This window comes from Lepisosteus platostomus, chromosome 5, assembly GCF_059453375.1.
Source record: "Lepisosteus platostomus isolate fLepPlt1 chromosome 5, fLepPlt1.hap1, whole genome shotgun sequence".
Lineage (NCBI taxonomy): Eukaryota > Metazoa > Chordata > Actinopteri > Semionotiformes > Lepisosteidae > Lepisosteus > Lepisosteus platostomus.
In genome coordinates, this window is record NC_142615.1 from 44,586,150 (window position 1) to 44,603,861 (window position 17,712).

The 17,712-nt window shown below is 41.7% G+C and overlaps 1 protein-coding gene and 2 non-coding genes across 3 annotated transcripts; 1 reads left to right on the plus strand and 2 right to left on the minus strand.

Annotated features, from left to right (window-relative positions):
* Window positions 1-412: 412 nt before the first annotated feature.
* trnaw-cca (transfer RNA tryptophan (anticodon CCA)) lies at window positions 413-484 on the minus strand. The gene has a single exon. It is a non-coding gene; the product is annotated as a tRNA-Trp (tRNA).
* A 3,156-nt stretch (window positions 485-3,640) lies between these two features.
* trnaw-cca (transfer RNA tryptophan (anticodon CCA)) lies at window positions 3,641-3,712 on the minus strand. The gene has a single exon. It is a non-coding gene; the product is annotated as a tRNA-Trp (tRNA).
* A 9,543-nt stretch (window positions 3,713-13,255) lies between these two features.
* Window positions 13,256-14,891, plus strand: LOC148667025 (zona pellucida sperm-binding protein 3-like). The gene is made up of 7 exons (XM_088630983.1): window positions 13,256-13,540; window positions 13,642-13,757; window positions 13,833-13,939; window positions 14,017-14,191; window positions 14,269-14,386; window positions 14,572-14,672; window positions 14,750-14,891. Exons 1-7 carry the CDS (start codon window positions 13,256-13,258, stop codon window positions 14,889-14,891), a joined length of 1,044 nt encoding a protein of 347 aa, XP_088487109.1.
* The last annotated feature ends 2,821 nt before the right edge of the window (window positions 14,892-17,712 follow it).

The window sequence follows — 17,712 nt, forward strand, 5'->3', positions numbered from 1 at the left end:
TTAGTCATTTAAGTAAACATGAATATACTGTAAGGTCTTGGTACATGGGAGTGGATTTCAACCACAATTAAAAGAAGGGCAAATTATAATTACAGGCTTCAGACACTTTTTCATACAAAAGTGACCAAACACTCCCTAACTTTCAGGTTTGCTTGAACCTGTAACAGAAAAGCGGTTTGAAACTTCCATTCTCTGATGTCACTGTCTCTAAAGTCGGATGTGATGTTTCGCGGATGTGCAGTGTGCCTTTTCTCTTGTTGTGTTCAAGATGAAATGCTGCATAAGATCCTGACTGGGTGCTCTATACTGTTCTGTAACTTCATTCGGATTACCTAGGTGGTGTACAGCTAAAACCCGACTGCATGGTGTAAATTCCGGGTTCGGCACCAGCAGCACCTGTAAACACATCAGCTGACCTCGACGTGATTTGAACACGCAACCTTCTGATCTGGAGTCAGACGCGCTACCGTTGCGCCACGAGGTCACTTGCGACAAGTGCTTTTAATTCACCCAAAGAGAAAAATCAGCGTCCCTGAAAAAGATTGTTTTCATTCTCTCCTGTGAGGAGCGCCGCTCTTCCAACGAGGGTCTCTTCTTCCCAGACCACAGATTATTCTTCCCGCCCGGCTCTCTCACGGAGAGCAGACACACCGTCTCCACTAATGTGTTTACTACATCTATAGATCTGACCCCCTACAGCCCCGATATTCCTGGACAGGTTAACCACCAGCCTGGTGAACTTCTCATCTTGACCTCTCCCAGGAGGAGCACAATTAACACAGAATCCTCTCTCCATTTAGCAAATAACACAAAACACTGTTTACCTGTCAAGACAGAAAACCAGGCTGCTCCAGGTGAGGCTTAAACTCACAACCTCGGCATGAGTCCACTGAATATGTCATTTTACATGGCCTGAACCAGGAAAGAGATTGGAAGTCAAGAAGTTATGGTTTTGTTTTAATACTTGCCTACTCTTTTAATTTTTCGGTCAAATCTTTTATTTGGGAGTACTTTCAATGGATGTTAATCTTTGTCCCGATGCACGATTCTGGGCCATGGTGTGTCTTGAATAATGTTCTTATAGGCTTCAGTTTGGAAAAGTGCGGTCTTCAGAAGCTACCGAAACCGCTAATGGTTACATAACACTTAATGCAAAAGCAACGTTCGGGTTTGAAAAAATATATTACTTGCTATGAATACAAACACTGTTACAGGAGGCATGTTAGGGCTATTTTAGCTTAGATCATCAATTCATCTTACATTTCTTCTCCATCTATATCAACAGCGTCATCGCTACTGAGCGCTAAAGCGCTAAAGGCAGGACCTGGCAATACAATCTTCTAGAAAACATTTTTAAAACTATTTCCACTACCATACATAAAGTAAAAGATACCGATTGCACGCACCTAATAAAATCTCTTATCCAGGGACGTTGTAGCTAGATGCAAATTCCAATCGAAAATGTATCAGCTTTAACATTTTCTTTTGGATCCACAGGACGATCAGCATGAGACTCAAAATATACCTGTGTTTGATTGTACAGCATAGATTGTACAGCATGTATGTTTACATTTATGTTAAAATTAAGGTAAATATATCAAAATATCAACATCCAACTTCACAGTGCTAACGTACTGTAACAGTGCTTGTCAAATTCTCAAACAAATCTGCGTTGTATTTCTAAACTCTTTTAGCAGAGGACGCAACAGGAGTATAAATGATATCTCCCGCCAGCCATTCAAAGATACTTTTCCAAGGGTGAATATGGATTTCTGGGGAGTTGCGGTGTTGATCACTATTGGACTTCCCCGGTCTCAAGTGTTGTTGTTGGACACGGGCAAAAGACTCGCATTTTCTGCAAATATAAAGAGGGTTAAGGTTTCGGCTTCAGCGGAGACAGTGTTTACATTGACAATAAGAAGAAGATCGTCCCTGGGTGGGTTTGAACCACCAACCTTTCAGTTAACAGCCGAACGCGCTCGCCGATTGCGTCACAGAGACTGATGAGAGAGGCTTTTCTCCATTCGCACCTTTCCGGTCAAAAAATAAACATTGCTTGCATTTTTTTGCCAGTCGGCAATATTCGTACTGCTCTGATAGCCAAGAATTACATTTCATTTTTCACAAGCTGTCTGAATTTCTTGAAAAACAAGTTGTTGCAGAAAGGAAATGCATTCATGCTTTAAACTAAATCAAGCCCTATGCGGTTGTCCAAGATGGTAGTTTCTGCACAAAAAGACAGGAAGAAAGGCACAGCTGGGATGTGGAGCCCGGATCTCCAGTTAACGAGATAGGTACTTAAACCGACTCAGCTACGGTGCCGGCAGAATTCTCCTCTTTTATAGCCGCTTGGACACACCGCTCTGAGCCATCTGCGTTCACGAAGCCCTGAGTCTGCCGGCTGAGCAAGCTGCCTCCTTTACACGGAACAGGAGCCCTGACCGTAAGAGAAATGAAGAGAAATGGCTTTTATTGGGCACTTTTCATGTCCAATGCGCTTGACATCTCCCAAGGGGGACAGAGTTCATTAACGACACTTTTCCTTTCTTTCTTCTTTCTGTACACTTTGATGAAACAAAACGAGAAATCATGTAAGGGAAAACATGTAAGGGAAAACATGCACATGCACATGTCTTTTTTTCATGGAGAAAACATGCACCGGGAAATGTTGTGTTTAGAAGAAGTGAGTTAACATGAAAAGTGACCTAATTTACCGGAGCAAATGCTCACCAAGCAAGATCTGCTTTACTACTAGAGAGAAGTACAGTGAAAGACGTGATCATTTCACGCCGCTGTGGAACGAAACGCTTTTGTCTTGGAATTCTAAATCAATTAGAAATTCAGAGCGACACATAAAGGCTTTGTCTGCTTAAAAGTGATGATTTTTTAAAACTAAAAAAAAATGTAGAAAACACGTTTCTCACTTAGAAATTTAAGATGGGGGTGGGGTATTACTAGTAGCGGCACTGAACTCATCATGGTGCAATTAATTTACGTGACGGGCTAGTGGTTTAATTGATAACGCCTCTGATTTCGGTTTATAAGATTGTCGATTCGACTTCTACCGGGGTTGTGTGATTCAAATCAGGCTCCTCAGAAATAGATGTCTGTTATGTAAATGAACCCCACCTGAATGCAAACGTTGGGTCTGGGTTCCTTTCTTTCCTGCATGAAATAGCAAATCGTTACAAAAAAAAAAACACCAACTAATGTCCAATAGTCCAATAGTTAGTCATTTAAGTAAACATTAATATACTGTAAGGTCTTGGTACATGGGAGTGGATTTCAACCACAATTAAAAGAAGGGCAAATTATAATTACAGGCTTCAGACACTTTTTCATACAAAAGTGACCAAACGCTCCCTAACTTTCAGGTTTGCTTGAACCTGTAACAGAAAAGCGGTTTGAAACTTTCATTCTCTGATGTCACTGTCTCTAAAGTCGGATGTGATGTTTCGCGGATGTGCAGTGTGCCTTTTCTCTTGTCGTGTTCAAGATGAAATGCTGCATAAGATCCTGACTGGGTGTTCTGTACTGTTCTGTTACTTCATTCGGATTACCTAGGTGGTGTACAGCTAAAACCCGACTGCATGGTGTAAATTCCAGGTTCGGCACCAGCAGCACCTGCAAACACATCAGTTGACCTCGACATGATTTGAACACGCAACCTTCCGATCTGGAGTCGGACGCGCTACCGTTGCGCCACGAGGTCACTTGCGACAAGTGCTTTTAATTCACCCAAAGAGAAAAATCAGCGTCCCTTAAAAAGATTGTTTTCATTCTCTCCTGTGAGGAGCGCCGCTCTTCCAACGAGGGTCTCTTCTTCCCAGACCACAGATTATTCTTCCCGCCCGGCTCTCTCACGGAGAGCAGACACACCGTCTCCACTAATGTGTTTACTACATCTATAGATCTGACCCCCTACAGCCCCGATATTCCTGGACAGGATATTTACCACCAGCCTGGTGAACTTCTCATCTTGACCTCTCCCAGGAGGAGCACAATTAACACAGAATCCTCTCTCCATTTAGCAAATAACACAAAACACTGTTTACCTGTCAAGACAGAAAACCAGGCTGCTCCAGGTGAGGCTTAAACTCACAACCTCGGCATGAGTCCACTGAATATGTCATTTTACATGGCCTGAACCAGGAAAAAGATTGGAAGTCAAGAAGTTATGGTTTTGTTTTAATACTTGCCTACTCTTTCAATGGATGTTAATCTTTGTCCCGATGCACGATTCTGGGCCATGGTGTGTCTTGGATAATGTTCTTATAGGCTTCAGTTTGGAAAAGTGCGCTCTTCAGAAGCTACCGAAACCGCTAATGGTTACATAACACTTAATGCAAAAGCAACATTCGGGTTTGAAAAAATATATTACTTGCTATTAATACAAACACTGTTACAGGAGGCGTGTTAGGGCTATTTTAGCTTAGATCATCAATTCATCTTACATTTCTTCTCCATCTATATCAACAGCGTCATCGCTACTGAGCGCTAAAGGCAGGTCCTGGCAATACAATCTTCTTTAGAAAACATTTTTAAAACTATTTCCACTACCATACATAAAGTAAAAGATACCGATTGCACGCACCTAATAAAATCTCTTATCCAGGGACGTTGTAGCTAGATGCAAATTACAATCGAAAATGTATCAGCTTTAACATTTTCTTTTGGATCCACAGGACGATCAGCACGAGACTCAAAATATACCTGTGTTTTACTGTACAGCGTAGATTGTACAGCATTTATGTTTATATTAATGTTAAAATGAAGGTAAATATATCAAAATATCAACATCCAACTTCACAGTGCTAACGTAACAATGCTTGTCAAATTCTCAAACAAATCCGCGTTGTATTTCTAAACTATTTTAGCAGAGGACGCAACAGGAGTATAAATGATATCTCCCGCCAGCCCTTCAAAGATACTTTCCCATGGGTGAATATGGTTGTCTGGGGAGTTGCGGTGTTGATCACTACTGGACTTCCCCGGTCTCAAGTGTTGTTGTTGGACACGGGCAAAAGACTCGCATTTTCGGCAAATATAAAGAGGGTTAAGGTTTCGGCTTTAGCGGAGGCAGTGTTTACATTGACAATAATAAGAAGATCGTCCCTGGGTGGGCTTGAACCACCAACCTTTCAGTTAACAGACAAACGCGCTCGCCGATTGTGCCACAGAGACTGATGAGAGAGGTTTGCCTCCATTCGCACCTTTCCGGTCAAAAAATAAACATTGCTTGCATTTTCTTGCCAGTCGGCAATATTCCTTCTGCTCTGATAGCCAAGAATTAAATTTCATTTTTCACAAGCTGTATGAATTTCTTGAAAAACAAATTGTTGAAGAAAGGAAATGCATTCATGCATTAAACTAAATCAAGCCCTATGCGGTTGTCCAAAATGGTACTTTCTGCACAAAAAGACAGGAAGAAAGGCACAGCTGGGATGTGGAGCCAGGATCTCCAGTTATCGAGACAGGTACTTAAACCAACTCAGCTACGGCGCTGGCAGAATTCTTCCATTTTCCCAGTGGGCAAAAGATGTATAATATATGTCTTTTAAACATATACCTTAGATGTATAAATGTGGTCTGTAATTGGTCTAGAATGAAATTCTAATATACGTCTATTGTTATACGTCAATTATACGTCTATGATTATATGTTCATTATACTTAAATGGTTGGAATTCTATTATACGGATAAATTTAGATGACTATTATAGATATATGGTTAAAGATCTATTATGCATCAAAGATAGGTTTTACAGGTGTAGAAACTACTAAATCAAGCCAGTGATTTGGTTTAGAAATTTATTCTGAAAATTTACAATCATTCACACCTGAGAAATATGTAGTTCAAATTATACATTATATACAATATTGTAATCAACATATGGCTAATCATCATAAAAAACACAACTTGTAAACTTCAGCTACAAATACTAGTGACATGGCAATATATATATAGAGAGACAAACACAAACTAATTACATGAACACGCTAATATTTAACTCAAAAACACACTTCGATTCAAATATAAGTTTCAAAATTTACAAGTTCTATATCTCAAAGAAAAAAATATTACAATGTGAAGTTAAGATGATTTTTGCTGTTCACCATTTGAAAAGCCCTGTCTAATTGTCCTAACAGTTAGAACCAGCAATTTATCATCTTCAGTGTCCAAACTTCTAGGCCCCCTGCCTTGCATATGCATTGTGTGCTCTGTAGCGGCGAGGCTTATTAATAAGAAAGAATTAAGTGTTCTGAGCCTTCCCAAATGAGGCTCCATTTCTCTGTTCATCTCTGTGGTGCAGCCACAGAGAAACTATTCATGCAGGCTGATTTAAGGTTTCCTTTGATAAGGACAGCTCCCAAAGGGGGATGCACTTAGCTAAGCCTGGCTATCATGATCAATGGTCATCCATTGGCGCCTATCTGTCTAGGGAGTGCCAGATGGACATCTGGACTGCATTCCTAAGTGTCAGGAGTAAGTGACTCATATCTCACCTTGATCAACCAATCAGGGACTGGTAGGGCCGAGTAACCAACGTGGGACTCTGATGCCCATGGAACTTTCAGCCAATCAAAGAGCTGAAGTTCCTCCAGGTAAAAACAGGCAACACAGAGAGCCTGGAAGATTCAGTGAGATTCTGGAGAGACTTCTGAGACTTTTCTAAAGGGAATTCAAAGGAGAATTCCAGGGCAGGACGGCCCAGAAGCAGAAGGCTCCCAAGGGCAGGACATTCTCGCAGCGCGCCTCCTGACCATCCTGAGACTCAGCCTGGACAACCACGGAACGGCCAGTGTGTCCGAGTGCCAGAACTTTCCTTTGTTCTAAGAGTCTAGAGTGGAGGTTGCCAGAGAGTAACCAGAGGATCCACCCGAGGTGAGCACCAGCAGCAAGCCTCGTGAACAGGTCTGAACTGTGGACAGCTGAATCACTATTCAGAACTAGCTCTTCATCAGGAATGAACCGGTCCTCTTCCTGACTTGCTGGGACCCACAGTCATCTTTTCTCCTGTGCACAAACTTTGCTAGTTAAATCCAACACTAAGTAGCCGGTCAGTGAGCATCAGCAGCGCACCGTCGCAAGCCGCACAGCACAGCCTGGCACAGAGCCAGAGAGCGTGGATTGGACAGCAACAGCCTGCAACTGTTTCTTTTGGGGATCTGAATCCCCAGAGATTGGATGAGTATTCAACTTCAATTCATTGCAGCTCGAGAATTCAATTGTTATCCCAACCAGTTGATATCAATTTAATTCCTAAGAGTTCTGTACTTGTTTTGAGTATCTAATGTAGAAGTTATAACCAAGTTCATTTACGAAACGGTCTTAATGAATGATATACTGAACGTATGTCCTCTTGATATATGTAACACTTCGTAACTGACTGAATATATACCTTTTGTATTCTGATAACCCTCTCGATAAGATCTGTTAGTTTTATATGCATATTCTATGTATTAATAAATGTATCCTCGTGTATTAGTACCTGTGTGTGTGCGTTGTTTGAGTTATGTCGCATGGTTGGATTCTAAAGCCATCAAAAGAATCAACTTTGTGATTTACTGCTACAATTAATAATTGTCTCAGTAAATGCCCAAACCCTACAGAACTGGTGCCTTCAGAGAGCCACTACATTTACATTTTGGCTATGGCAACGTTACATATTTGGCGTCCCTGGGCCGGCTATGATTACAGCTCCTTTATTTCTTTTTCTGTTGCTGTTGGATGGGACTTCAGCACCACAGCTAGGAGAAAATTTTAGAATATTAGTGCACAGATAAATGATGATTAATCTCTTCTTGAATATAATCTCAAAAAAGAACCATTAAGGTTTACAAAGCTCACAGCTTAATCAATGTATTAAGTTTAGCTTGCATCATAGTAATTGAGCAATTAAGTCTGTCCTAAGTAAAGAGTACCCAAAGTTTGAAAGTACAAGATAGAATAAGAGTACCTTAAATTGCTCTAGAAAGATTTGTGTCTCCCAGGCACTTCTTTTGTCATTGATCTTTCCGGCTTGTGCCAGCGAAGTTGAATTCCATCATCAGTTAATTTGTCATAAGTCTGAAAACCAAATTCTCACTGAGCTTAGACATTTTTCAAGTAAGTTTCCACTCAATATTTATTTACTCAAATATTTAGGATCAAATGTACTACTGTAATCCTTATATTTTAAAAGAAATGTTTGTAGTTTTACACCTTGCAAATTAAGTGGTTAACACATACAGTAGGTATCTATAAGCTAAATTTTGTGGATATTTAAACTTGATCAAAGTAAAAATTTAATGTAAAAATATCTTAAAAATCAATAAGCTATACCTTGACAACACTGCAAACACACTCTGACATCACTTCCACCTACTCTCCAAAGCTGGTTTATTTGGAAATAATATTATATTAGAAATAATATTAGAAGCTATTTTTACTACTGGGTCTTCATTAATCAACTAATCAGAGATACACTTTACACATGACCATTCAATGGAATGAACACATTTTCACATATTAACTGCACTTTTCTGCAGTACTTGCTCAGCCTTAGATTACAAAGTGACCACATGGAGCTTTTTTAAAACACTTTATTTTGGCATTAAAAGATAAGCAAGATTATACATCATAAACTAAAAAAAAGAAAGTATGCCAGAGATGGATCATATTAATCAGATGTAGGCTGTCATATTATGACCTATTTGTAACCAAGAATACTAGTAGTGAATATTTTCTACACCACAGAGAGAATATAATATCATACAAGCAACAGGGACTCGCTTGCATGTACAGAACTCTTCCACTGTGCTCAGCCTCTTGATGTAGAACTGGTAGTCCAATGGTTTTGTACACCTTCCCACATGCCTCAATTCATCTCTGATCTCTATAGGAGACTCAATACCCACTTCTGAAACTCTGAAATTTTTGAACACTTTCGCTTACTTAACTTGCAACCTAAAAAATAGTTGTACATTGTCAACGGTCAGTAAACACTAACTGACACTAACACTCGGACTGTTTGATGTGCAGGAGGGCTATCTGTCCAGTATCTACAGATACACGATAACTACACGTGTACTATCTGGCTATCTGTCCAGTATCTACACGATACACGATAACTAACATTAACACAAATACCACTCATATTACAACAGTAACACTATCACTAAGACATACACTATCATTATCACTAACACTGTCACAAACTACTGAAGAAAGATGTGAAGACGGGGGTTTGAATTTAATCCTTTCTGTAGAGGGTTTAGACTTCTAAGTCACAAGCTGGGGTTTATGGCAGGAAAGGGGGTTAACTGATAAGGATTGCAGATGCAAGCTAGGAACCCCCCTGGGTGTAATGTTAAACTGACCATTTGTCCAGAATATCGTAAACTGGCCAAATACCATGAACCCCCCTCTTTACCATCAGACCGAGTGACGTCAGAAACGGAGAAGAAAACACTATATAACCCAAAAGTTTGTAACAGTACGTTGAACAATACTTCGGTTTTGTTGTTTCTTGCGGGAAACAAGACTTCGGCTTTATTGTTCCTTGCATGCAATAAACTCATCTGTTTTACTTCATCTCGGGATCAAGAACCTTATTCGTTCTGTTACAACACTACTTATAATAACAGTAATGCTATTATTAAAACTAACACTACTACTACTGTTAATACTCTAACAGTAACACTATAATTATAATTGATATTAACATGAATATGAACATTAAAACTAAACTATCAGTAGCGCTATCATCATTAATACTCACATGAACACTAGCATTAAAACTACCAGTTGTACTGAATGAAGTTGTATGAATACACTAGTATTAGTATTTGTTGCTACCCATGACGTCACATCGCTCTTTGTGACGAACGCGAGACACCTAGACGCACACACTGACGTGGCGCCTGTCGCCGTGGTTACCATACTTATGATTTATAAACACGGGAAAAACTGTTACATACATTTATCAACTTGGAATATATATTTTTTTAGCTCTAGGATACAGTTACCTAAATAATAATATGAATAATCATAAAAAACACAACTAGTAAACTACAAATTCTAGTAACATGGCAATTTATATATAGTAATGACAAACACAAACTAATTACATGAACACGCTAATATTTAACTCAAAACCACAGTTTGATTCAAATATAAATTTTAAAATTTACAACCTCTATATTTCCACAAAAATATAAATAATGTAGTACAAACGCTACTTTCTAATAAAGACAAAAATAAACTGTTTGTTTTGTGTCTCATGGCGATCCTCCTCCCGATCCTAATGAAATGTTTAATATGATCCCTCGAGGAAAAAAAGCAGTCAATTTCCGCCTGGAATGATTGATGCCCCATCAAACATGTTGTAATATCCCCGGAAGTTTATACAGTAGAATCCTGGTTCATGGCTTATATTCAAGGTAAACAAGACTAAGGAAACAAGTTGGAAAGTTGATGTCAAACTGGGATTTAAATCACCCGGAACAGTTCACTACATTCGGCAGTATGTGCCAGAGAGCAACTCCTAACATCCCTTCGATAGCTCAGTTGGTAGAGGGGAGGATTGTAGTGGAAACAGCTGTGGATCCTTAGGTTGATGGCTTGAAGAAAGGTGCTTTTTGTGTACTTTAATCAAAGAGTTAAAACAGCGAAACTTTTTCACTCAGACGTTGATCAAAAGCTCAATAAACGACGAAGCAGAGGCTATTGTTCCGAATTCAGCTCACGTCTGATTGTCTTGTTTTGGCCAAGATCTGATCTTTGAATTCAAGGACTACTCTGTCTGCTTTGTAATTCAAAAGTAGATACAAATGTCACATTTTTTGTAGATTAAAGGTGTTCTCTGTTTTCAAATGTTAGGTACTTAATTGGCTTTATGATTTGGTATTGATTTTATATCGTTTAAGTATCATATTATTAAGTTTGTGCTTTCTGTGTTTTTATCGTATTGTGAACTTATTTTTTAAACAAATGCTTACAAAGACAGGCACAGCACACATCTGTTTATGCCAGCGGTGAATTGTACATTTTTATCAAGTACAAGCTACTACTGCACTTTTGGGAGAATAACAGTTTCGATATAAAGTGGCAAAAATATAAAAAGGGAATATACCCCAGACTGCGTGTAAAGTTCTCGTTGTGACTGTTGTTTTATTTTTAGATAAAAATGGCGTACTGTGCACTAAATGTTGCAGAAACACAATATGATATTTTAATAATTATTAATTTATTTATTATTATTTATTTATTTAATAATTTGATAAAAATTGAGGCACCGGATCCAAGTATTCAGTTCGGATTTTCTAAAGTGATATCTTCCCTTCCTCTCGTGGAAGTCACACGATGGGAGCAATTGTTTCTTTTTTTTTCACGTTGTGATCCAAAGAGCCTCAGACGCACAGCAACCAAACCAGGATGAATTCTGCTGAGAACCAGACTGAGCTCATTCTCACTCCCTGTGCTGAAAACAGAATCAGCTCTTCGCCGAGCACTGTCTATAGCTGCTGGATGGTGCTCTGCGTCCTACTGCTCCAGCAATTCCTTCGACTAAAGAGAGACCACTCGGGGGCTTTTAACCTTTTCAAAGCTACAGGCGGGACTGAAGCTGGAGATATGAAGGCACCCGCTGGTACATTTTCTCTAACTTTCACAATCGCGACAGACTTCTCTTTAAAAAAAAGCAGATATAGCCCTGAAAAAAGCATTAGCTTTATCAGGTTTTACATTAATCGATTTTGAATCTAATTTTGATATTTGACATTTGATATAATTTTTATTGCATTTTACATAAGAATGCTAATAATAATAATAATTATTGCTTACACTTATACAGCGCTTTTCTGGACACTCCACTCAATGCGCTTTACAGGTAAGGGGAACTCCCCCTCCACCACCACCAATGAGCAGCATCCACCTGGATGACCACAGAGAGTCAGGACCTCGGTTTTACATCTCAGAAGGACGGCGCCTGTTTACAGTTTAGTATCCCCGTCATTATACTGGGGCATTAGGAACCACACAGACCGCAGGGTGAGTGCCCAGCGACAGAAACCAGATGGTACCGTGTGTCGGGCTCGGCTGCAAGCAGGACAATGACGTCACGGGGACAAAGTAGAGAAAATCAAAACGGTTCTATAAAAGATCTGTGTCAGCTGATGGTTTGCAGTCTGGACTCTAAATCCTTCGATCCGATTTCAAATCTCTTTAATACCTGAGCTGCGGCTTCTTCCGAGTACTTATTCGTATACTTATTATGTGTAAGTGTATAGATGAAACCTTTCATATATTGTTCAGTTTAAATCAAAATGCTTTACTAATACAAGAGAGAAGTATAGTATGAAGGATGTGACAAATTTATGATTTCTTGGAACAAAACGGTTTTTATTTGCATTCGAAATGAAGCGGAATTTTAGCGAGACACACAAACCCTTTGTCTTTTTTAGAGTGATTTTTAAAAAGACAAAAATGTAGAAAAAATGTAGTTTTTTTAGCACTACAATAGCAGCGTCAGTGGCGTAATGAATAACGTGTCAGCCTTTGCATCAGAAGACTATAGGTTCGACTGCCATCTGGCTTGTTGTGTTTATACCACTTACATTCTTTTATATAATTGAACTGCACCCGAAAGCTATAGAAAACACTTTGGGTAAGTTGTCGAAATTCGCATGAGGCTGCAGACAACTTAACACTATACTGTCTGGAGATCAGCTCCTGCTCTGAACTCAATTGCAATGAAAAACCATGCGTAACACAGCTGGAGAACAGCTGAACTTGTGCTCGGTTCGGTGATGAGGGTTCAGAACTGGCGTTGTTGTAATTAGCACGAACTGCACATGCTATGAATCAGATCATTTCAATTAATCTGATCAGTGTAGGACACGTTAATGTAGAATTATTAATAGGTTTGTTAGTTCAGGTTTACCCACCTGAACTAATGTAGAATTATTACTTGGTCTCTCTCTTGTTTGTATATAAATGAATGACTCTGACAACTTAATGTTAGTTTTTAATTTAGTTTTACGATGTAGGTCAGGCGTTGACATATGCACGAGTATACGAAATGTCTCACTCCTGATTCAACTCATGTTCTATAGGAGATTGGCGATTCCTCCTGTTTCTCATACAACCATATCAAAACAGAAGCCCAAGTCACCCAGCTGTGATTCAAGATCGACTGGCATCTTTATCCCTTTTTTGTTCGTGATCATTATTTTCTTTAGTTATGATCAATATTGAACTTTTTCTAAATGAAATGACAATAATCAAATGTGCAGGCAGATTTTTGACCGCCTACATCAAGAGCGTCCTGTTTCCTCCCCAGCGAGGGCGGCAGCAGGCTCGCCCGGCCATCAGGGGCACCCGAGGAGTGGCTGTGTGGTGCGACTCCAGCAGGATGTACGTGAGGGTCAGTCGGCTCCTGTTCGGCTTCAGCTGTCGGCCATCGGAGGTGACCTTGGGAAACTGCAGCGTCAGCCGAACCACACGCAGTTACTTCTACTTCATCTACGGGCTTCACGAGTGCGGAACCGAGCGATTGGTAAGCGGGTCTTCATCTACATGCAGTGTATCGATGTGAGCTGTAGAGCTAGTGTCGAGGTTGCCTTGCCTGGGAATATCCCTTCCTCTGTGACCCTGCAGGTTGTCCAGGGCCGCCTGGTGTACTCCAACACTCTCCGCTATGCCCCGCCCTCCTCCAGTGCACCTGTGCATCGCTTCATTCCCTTCTCTGTGCCGGTCAAGTGCTCCTACAACAGGTAGGCAGGGCTCTGCTGCTGCTGAGAAGCCGCTGGGAAAGTGTCCAGAAGCCCCTCATCCCCTCTGTCCTGCAGGTTCCACTACTCCTACAAGGTTGGCTATGTCCCCACGTGGGCCAGGAGAAGGACCTTCTTCAAGGACCTGAAGAACAAGCACAGCTTTGTGCTGCTCACCACCAACTGTAAGCTCCTTGAGCGAGTGGCTCCTCCTGCCTGCAGGGGGTGCTGTGTGCAGGTGTAATGCTGCCTCTCTCTCCAGCCCACTGGGTCTGGCTCTCTCCTAAGGATAAGTACTTCCTGGGTCAGCCCATGTACTTCCAGGCCACTGCCTACTTTGCCACAGTGGAGCAGAGGCTGTACATCCACTCGTGTTACGTAACGGAGAAACCGGACCAGCACTCCCAGCCCCGTTTCCCTGTGATCGACAACTTGGGGTACGGCCCCTTCTGGGAGGAGAGGTGGGCAGGAGCCCCGAGAGCCTGCAGGGGTTCATCCTTGTCCTTGTCCCCAGGTGCATGGTGGACAGCAAGGTAGATGGCTGCCTGTCCAGGTTTGTCCCCTCCAAGCAGAAGGATGTGCTCCGCTTCACAATTGATGCCTTCCTCTTCCAGAAGAAGCTGTCCAGGAAGGTGCTGCTCAGCCTTCTTGCTCTACTGATCCATGGTCTGCTTTTCCATCCATGATCTAGATGTGAACCAGACTGTGGCAGCTGTAGTGCCTAGAGCTGCCAGCTTGCCTTCACAGATGGCAGAAGGTCCTTCTCTGTCCCTCTATTGGCCTTGATCCCTTAATGCTGTGACCTTCCCTCTTGCAGCATGAAGTGACTGAGCTGTACATGCACTGTGTCATGGCTGTGGCTCCTGCTAAAGCAACACCAGGGACCAAGTCCTGCACCTACAACAAGAAGGCAAAGAGGTACTTCTGCAAGGAGCCTGCTGAGGGTGCTCTGGGACATGCCAGGTGGAGGCCTCACCTGTCCTCCTCTCCTCCAGGTGGGAGGAGCTGTATGGTGACCATGAGGTCTGTGCCTGCTGTGAGTCCAGGTGTGCTGGCAGCCGGAATGAAGGTGGGTCTGGTTCTCTATCCCTTGTGGATGCATCTCTGCCCAAGAGACAACCATGCTTGGACAACTGAGGAATGATCCCGTGCTGGACAAAGGGACTGTTTAGATGAGCAGACTGTGGGTCTCTGGGTATAGCAGATCCCTCACTCCCGGGTGTTACTTCTCCACAGGTACCAGGAGCCTGGTGACCAGCAGTCAGGTGGCTGTGGCACCAGTAGAAGCTCCTCTGGATGTGGGAGCTGACTGGACTGAGGATGAGGAGGGGGACCCTCAGAGCTCCAGTGAGGATGTGGAGGGAGCAGAGGACTTTGGAGATGTTGGCCAGTGGACAGGTAGGGTCTGGCAGGAGGAGCTCCTGTAGGGGTGGGTGTCCTGCAGTTCAGCTGGATTGTTCTCCTTCTTCCTCCCCAGGTGCCTGAATGAAGGCTCCAGCCTGGCCCTTCTGACTCTCCTGCCTCCACTTGCCTTGTAATGGCAACATCTCAATAAAGCTGTGAAAGACCCTTCTGCCTGCCCTTGTTTCTTTATGGTTTATAGGTTTGAATGGGGTGGAGGAATTCAAGGGAAGTGAGACCCATTAATCAATGAAAGTATTTGTGGGGGTTCCCCTTTCAAGAATGCTTCCCGTATTGCTGCCAATGAGGACTGAAAATGTCTGGAGTAATAAAGCATTGTACTGGGGGAAGACGGCCGCACTATTCCTTGGGCAGGGCAGTGTGACTTTTTTTTTTTTTACTGTGGGAGAGACAGAGGTGTTCAATATACTGGAAATCCTCCCATTTCCAAGAGGGGTAGTGCTTATGGAGTGTGAGTTGCTACTGTAGTGCCCAGTAAGAGTGAGATCAGGTGTCCTATTCTAGGCTGCACAAACTGACTAAAAGAAACACAAGGAAGGAATTGTCAACAGGGGCTTGTGTAAAGTAGGCCTTCCCTTCCTTAGCAGAGGAACAATACTGGTGTGCAAACATCAGTGAATAATGGTACAGTTAGAATCACAGAGGTCTCATCTTAGGGGTGTTGGTTTCACAGCAGTGGTAGTGGACAGTCATGAGAAGTATTAGGATTGAGACTGGAGGTCCCAGCACTTGATCCGGAAGACAGGTGTTCACAACCACCTCTACCAGCAGCACAGACTGTGTAGATTGAGACTGAACGCTTACTACACAAAGCCTCTCCACTGTTTCAGTGTCCCAGTCATGAATAACAAGTGAATCCTAGTCTTCCTTTGTGACTACCTATAATTTGCACAAATCCTGCTGTCCCACTAACACTGTCAATTTTTAGCCCTACTGCAGTGCCCTATTAAAGTTTCAAGGATTTAGAATAAACTATTTTATATAGTGCTTCCGAAGGTGGCTTCTCCAAGCACTTGACAGAATTACAATAAGAATACAGAGGATAAAAAAATTCCAATAGACAGAGGAAACCATGGATGGCAGTACTAAGAAAAGTAGAAGCAGAGGGGTAAAGAATAGAACCAGTTCAGTAAAGGCTCTTTTTGAATGATTTTAGGGAAGGTGACCCTGGTAGCCTTGGACAGAGAGTTCCAGAGCTTGGGGGCATAACAGGAGAAGGCCCTGTCACCCATACAGTGTAGACAGACTTGGGGGACAGTTAGGAGACCAGAATTATAAGATTGAAGGTTATGAAGTGGGGAGTAGGGTGATAATAGATTAAACTGCAACTGAAATGTGAAGGCATGTTCTACAGTTTATGCAAGAAAGGGTAATGTTAGGCTTTTATGGGACGGGGGTAATGGCAGCACTTTTGAGGACCGTTGGTACAACAGCAGTGCTCAAGGATTCATTTCTAATATTGAGAACAATGGGTTATATACCCATCGTTCTTACCAAAGGCTCAGAGACCTTTTGCTATATAAAAAGACTCCTTTCCACCACTAATTTATACAGGTTTGGTTAATTTGGGTTTTATCAGTTAAACATTTAATATTGTATGTCAGTTTGTTGATGCCTGTATATCACAGTGATCTGCACACACACCTTCGACTGAATATGGGCTGCCAAACCTCTCCACCAAACTTATGTATCACGGTAGGTACACAAGAAGTTTATTTGTAATAACAGGGTTGTTGGTGCCAGTAGTCAGATTGGGTCAATTGCAAGGTAAGAACAGCATCACATTAACTGGAGATGATCCAGAGATTAGCATGCAGCTCTGTACGCCAGATTAATACCGATTTGCAACTCGCTCGTCTGCTGACTTTAGTCCCCTGCTCAGTAATCACAATGTTCCCAATTGCAATGAGCCCAAGGAAACAGCTGCTGCTCTCTAGAGGACACTACAGGACAGGACTAAGTACAATTCCTGCAATAGACTAAGCAGTTTAGTGCCAAACTAATGGAACACTGAATCCTATGGGACAGTTCCGAATGTAGTAACAGCTTAATACTGAAATAATATCGTAAACACCTCGTGATCTTAAGAATCTGTCGCTGTTAAAAAGTATTATAATAATAAGCTAAAATTGTACTGCAGCCACAACACAGTGGACTTGCAGCTCCTGTCCTGATCATACAGAAAGATGTCATCACTATAATACCTGTTAACAAACATAGCGCCTGCAGTCTGTGAAAGAGAGCTCTGAGGTAAATATTCCTTGCAGGGAAGTGAACTGAAAAACAGGCAAATACATCACTCAGATGAAGAGCAACGACTGTTGCTAAAGAAAGTGAGCGAGGGTACACCTATAGTAGTTCATCCACAGAAATTCAAACATAAATTTGTGACGCACCAGAGTACCACAAAGCTAGAAGCGTGCCTTCAACTGGAGTATTGTAGCATGACTATTTATAAGTCATATTAACTTATTCCAGGCGTTCATCTGGTTTAAGAATACGAATCGATGCCTTCAAATAGACCTTTAACAGTCCT